Below are 5,477 nucleotides of genomic sequence, written 5' to 3'. Positions count from 1 at the left end.
CTGCCACGTCAACTATCCGCGGAACTGACGCTATCCGCTGTTGGATCCGAGCAGCCCGGACCGTCGGATATCAGTGAGAAACACACCTTGGATTTACTTTCGGATCCCTTCTCCGGGCGACAATTTCTTTCTTCCCATCGGCCTTGCTGGTTTGAAATACAGATCTGGGGCTGTTTGGATGCCCACCTCAATTTACCACAGTTTTTGTACCAAAGGTGTGGCAAGATGTAAATTGTATGGCTCAAAATTTGATGGCCATACTTGTGGCAAACTTTGGCTAAGAAAAAGGTCTATAACTAATGGTACCAAAAGAGTAGAAAGTGTGACATGCCAAAGTTATAGAAACAAATCAAACACTAGCCACATTTGGTCAAACTAATATACTCAAGTGTGGCAAAATATGGCACCAACCAAACAGACCCAATATACTTAAGTGTGACAAAATGTGGCACTAACCATACAGGCCCTCTGAGTCCAGGTGCGAGCCAAGTCCCCTCTCTTCGCGACTGACTGCGTTTCCTCAAATATGCAAGGCAGGTAGAGAAATAACCGACAGAGGGCCGGGTGAGAAATTTTGAGATTTCGACCAACAGAGGGCGGAAAATCCTTGGATTTTAGTTTCACTCAAGGCTTCGTCGCGTCATGGGTATTTTCAAGTTGAATCTGCTCCTAAAGCTGCAGCGGCAGCGGCGGCGCCGTCGTCGCCAAATCCAAGCCCGTAGTAAGCCAAATCAACTCTATGCTATCGTATTCTTTGGTATTTGTACAGCGCGCACTACAATATCTGCACCAAGATCCCCTTCTTTTGCATTAAAAAGTAACTTCTTTTTCCGTCAGAGATGTTCTGTGGATCGTTTCCCTCTGGGGAAAATCTTGTATGTGTGCGCGTCGGGGGATGGACGGCGGCTTACTGATTTTTGTTTTATCTAAGCAGTAGTTTACTTAGTTTTTACTCTTCGTGTAAATTTCACAAAACTACCAAATTATCTCAAACCTACAGATTTGAAGTGTTATCACAAAACTAAAGATATAGTGCAAAGTGTTGTAAAACTACAGATTTAATATTAAAGTTATCACAAACTATAGGTTTTAGAGTTTAATCCTCAGCACTACTGTTATTTTTGGGGCTATAAACGTTGCTGTTTTGTGATTAAATTGGAACTAAACCAGTTTTGTGATTCTTCTTCTTTTTTTTTTACTAAATAGTTCTGATATATACTTAGCCTCAAATCTGTAGTTTTGTGGTACAACACCTTCAATCTGTAAATTTGTGATAGTTTGATCAAAATATCTTCAGTTTTGAGCGTATAGTATTTGTAACCATTTTTTCTGTTTGTAGAAATTTTGTGTTTTGTTCTGCTTGGTTGAACAAATTTTCATAAAATTTGGGGGCAATCCTTTGCAAAAAATATCTATGGTCTTGCAAAATTGCTCTGTTGTGTTGTGTTCTGCTTGTTTCTTGTGCACAACAAACAGTGGTTTGATGAGAGAACCAAATTTGATTGTCTGCCTATTATTGTGTTTGAGCTTTGTATTATTTGGTTATGAGGTGCATTATATTCACAACCATTCATGGTGTTGTAGATGGATCAGTTTTGATTCATCCACGGGATAAAATAAAGGCTCCAGCCTGTCAAAATAACATACACTCTTTGAGTGGCCAAGCGAAGTGTTCAGACCCAACGCTTCCGGAGGTACGCTATAGTGAAAGTGTGAAACCATAAGGTCTCCATGTTTGTTTTTAAATCAGTTGATTTTTGTACTGCTGTCTTCCTGCTTGTGCTTCATCTACTTTTGACTGTTCTGGTGTTATTTTATTATGCTGTTGTTTATATCTGCTAGAACCCTCAAGGTGCAAACTGTGGCTAACCCCTTCCACTGCATACTTTGTGTGTAGTGTGCAAAAACTACCACCCTCGTGCAATGTATGCCGGGCGCCTCAATACTGTGTAGATCAAATGAGAAGTCTAGTAGTATCTTGTGCAGCTCTTGCTACCATCCTCAGTCTGCATGTTTTTTATGCTGCCTCATATGAACTCCTTACAGTTGAGGAGACATGCTGTTAAGCATACGACCCACATGTGCTCTTCTGCCCATTGCACCTTAAAAACTTGCCAAATCTGGAGATATTTTGACATTTGCTGGCATTTGTAGGCAGACCATTTACCAAAGCACCCATATCGGCTAGCTCTTACACATATGACACTGTAAATAATCTCCAATGCATAGAAAGCATGCATTTTTTAAAACCCAAGTGGGTGCTTTACCCTCAGTCACCTCTACATGCAAGCACTTGCCATGGCATTGTTAAGACTTCTATTTAGCATTTTATTCGCAACAAAACATTATTTGGTGCCATAGCTGCCAAGACAATTGGACTATATATATGTCAAAAGTTTTCTGACTGTATGTATTCCGAATGTAATTTGTATGTACTAGTTTTTTTGGTTCTGCATTTGACTTATATTTGGAATTTATTCACAACAAAACATTGTTTGGTGCATTCTGGTTGATACAAATATGCGATACCAATATTGTTTATTACTCTGTGCCTAAGTCATACAAGCTTAGATATCACAGTGTTAGCTTTCTATGGCATTGTTTTATTTATTTATTTTTTGAAGGCATAAAAAACATTATGTATATTGCTTTTATTGCTCAAAATACCTGCAACGATTACATTCTGATGCGATGTACAGTGTTAAACTTTCTCCAACTCCTGTGCATGCAGGACATCTGGTGTCATATACATTCCCTGATGTCTATGCGGGATGCTGCTCGTGTTGCCTGTGTGTCTCGGGCGTTTGCACGTTCCTGGAGATGCCTTCCCAACCTCGACTTCAGTGAGGAATCATTAGGAATAAATAGAAGTACATGCAAAAAAGATGAGAAACTGGGAGATTTGACCAGCAAAATTGATTGGATTCTGAAAAATCACTCAGGCATTGGCATAAAGAAACTCATCGTTCAGGTTGGCAGTGTATACAGTCGGGACAGTTGTCATCTTGCTCATCTCGATAGTTGGCTTCAGTGTGCTGTCAAACCAGGGATTGAAGAGCTGATTGTTAATCTGTCATCAATGAATGCAAAATACAATTTCCCATGTGAACTTTTATCTAGTGGAACTGGAGATTCACTTCGCTATATTTATCTTGCCTCTTGCAACTTCCATCCCACAGTAAGAATTGGTTGCTTGAAAAGCTTGACAAGACTACAGCTGTGTATGGTGAATATCACGGAAAACGAGCTAAGGTGCCTTCTTTCCATTTCATTGGGTTTGGAGCGGTTGGAACTCAGGCACTGCAGTACGTTAAAATGCTTGAAAGTACCATGCCTGCAGCGTCTCAGCTACCTAGATGTTATGACTTGCACCGGGCTGCAAGTTATAGAGAGCAAAGCTCCAAATCTCTCCAGTATTCGCTTTGAAGGTGACTTCTATGTACAATTGTCACTCGGTGAACCACTGCAAATTAAGCAATTGTACAGGTTATGTAATGATGCTGCCTTTTATGCTCGTACTGAGCTGCCATCCAGCATGCCAAATCTTGAAAGGCTTATTATACATTCTGACACTGAGGTATATATACTTTTAAGATTTTATTTAAAATGAACTTATATAATCAATAGTCTTACAATGAAACCTGTTTGAACCTGCAGATGGTCAATACACCAATGGTGCCTAGCAAATTCTATCACCTCAAGTACTTGAGTATTGCCCTTGGTGGACAGACCTATGATTACCTTTCTCTGGTTTCCTTTTTTGATGCTTCTCCTTTCTTGGAGACTTTCATCTTGAATGTAAGTTCCATCGTGTAAAGATATTTATGTAAATATATGGTGGAATCACTACTCATAGTTTGGTTTTTTCACCTTTACAGGCACTCCGAGAACGCACGGAACGTGTCACAGGCTTTAGGGATCCTTCAGGTCTAAGGATGATGCCAGAGCACCGTCATGACAAACTCAAGTGTGTGAAGATAATCAATTTCTCTTCTGTGAAGACTTTGGTTGAGTTAACATGTCACATTGTTGAATCAGCGACAGCACTCGAATGCCTTACGTTGGACACAACGTCAGGTTCGCCCAGATGTTCAGTGAATAAACTTGGTAAATGCTTCTTGATGCGCAGAGAGACACTCATGGAAGCCCACAGAGCACTCAAGGCTGTTCAAACATACATCAAGCTGAAAATTCCCTCCAAAGTTGAGTTAAACGTCTTGGAGCCTTGCAGCCGGTGCCATGCTCTTGACCTTTAGATGTCAAATATGTGCGTGTGGTTGTTCTTAATAACTAGTATTGCAACTGCCAGTTACAAGTGTTGTTTTATTAAACGTACATTTGCCTCGAAACTATCAGCCCTGTTTACTGTTGAGGTTTGTAATGACATGGATGTGGTAATGTTTCATTCTGTTATTTCTCTTGAGACTTATGATTCTCTATTTGCTGTGTTTGTAGGATTGAACTCAAGTAGAGCTCGAGCTGAGCATCCAGCAAGCTGCCAACCTGCTCACCATAGCACTGACTCTCAGCGAGCGCCATGACACTGTCTCATCTGCCTTCCTTTGAACAGAGAGGATAACGTTTATATAGATCATAGTTGTGTCAGTTGCATATTATAGCCATTCAGTGCCACATTACCTACTCAACCTGCAGTACTACTTACTCTTTCTAGCATTTAATTAAATGATTAATTAATTAGTGTCGTTTTACTTGCGATACACATGCTTCTTTTTTTATAGGAAATTGAGTGAGACACTCAGGACTAGCTGGTGGTCAAGAACTCAAGATTCACGTTGCTCTGTCAAGCTAGCTCCTCGAGATTAAATGACAGATAAAAAGATTTAAGCGCTCGATCTAAATTCAATACTATTTTCTCGAAAAAAAATACTACACAATTTCATGTAAATTTATAACTTTGCATTTCTTCGAAGATTGGCCAATAAGATTTAAGCGCTCGATCTAAATTCAATACTATTTCCTTGAAAAAAAAGGGGACTGCTATATGACGGGATACCGTTTGGACGGTATACCTCTGTAATTCACCCTATGGAAAGACGTGCGTGCTGCTTCATACGATGGTGAGCACAACATGTTCATGCGCTCCTCCCAAGGTGTATTTTACGAGCTTAGTGATCTGGTGGCCTAACTTTTCTTTGGATTATTATTGTATTATTATTTTTATTGGGCTATACTCTGTTACGTATTTATGGACACTAATGGTTGGGCTTTTTAATATGATACTTATAGGTACCAAGGATGATACCCGTGAGGTATCAATATATTGACGATATGTACCCAAATGATACTTGGTATGTACCATGATGATACCTAGGAGGTATCAATGAGTAATGATACTTATACGTACCGAGAATGAAACCTGTGAGGTATCATAGGTACCCAAATGATACCTGCCATGTATTGTGACGATACCTAGTAGGTATCAGTGAGTGATAATACTTATAGGTGCCGAGGATGAT

The 5,477-nt window shown here is 39.8% G+C and overlaps 1 protein-coding gene across 1 annotated transcript; it reads left to right on the top strand.

The window, feature by feature from the left end:
• Nucleotides 1-642: 642 nt before the first annotated feature.
• LOC127773094 (FBD-associated F-box protein At1g66310-like) lies at nucleotides 643-4,256 on the top strand. The gene is made up of 5 exons (XM_052299108.1): nucleotides 643-721; nucleotides 1,585-1,694; nucleotides 2,732-3,577; nucleotides 3,658-3,798; nucleotides 3,879-4,256. Exons 1-5 carry the CDS (start codon nucleotides 643-645, stop codon nucleotides 4,254-4,256), a joined length of 1,554 nt encoding a protein of 517 aa, XP_052155068.1.
• Nucleotides 4,257-5,477: the final 1,221 nt, after the last annotated feature.

This window comes from Oryza glaberrima, chromosome 5 (genome assembly GCF_000147395.1).
Source record: "Oryza glaberrima chromosome 5, OglaRS2, whole genome shotgun sequence".
NCBI lineage: Eukaryota > Viridiplantae > Streptophyta > Magnoliopsida > Poales > Poaceae > Oryza > Oryza glaberrima.
Note: the sequence above shows the minus strand (reverse complement) of the source record. Positions and strands in the feature narration are given on the sequence as shown.

Excerpts from the sequence above, each read along its gene's own strand:
- LOC127773094 (XM_052299108.1), top strand. The coding sequence starts at position 643 with ATGGGTATTTTCAAGTTGAATCTGCTCCTAAAGCTGCAGCGGCAGCGG. Across the intron at positions 722-1,584 it reads TCGCCAAATCCAAGCCCGTA|ATGGATCAGTTTTGATTCAT; the intron begins GTAAGCCAAATC and ends ATGGTGTTGTAG. Across the intron at positions 1,695-2,731 it reads CAGACCCAACGCTTCCGGAG|GACATCTGGTGTCATATACA; the intron begins GTACGCTATAGT and ends CTGTGCATGCAG.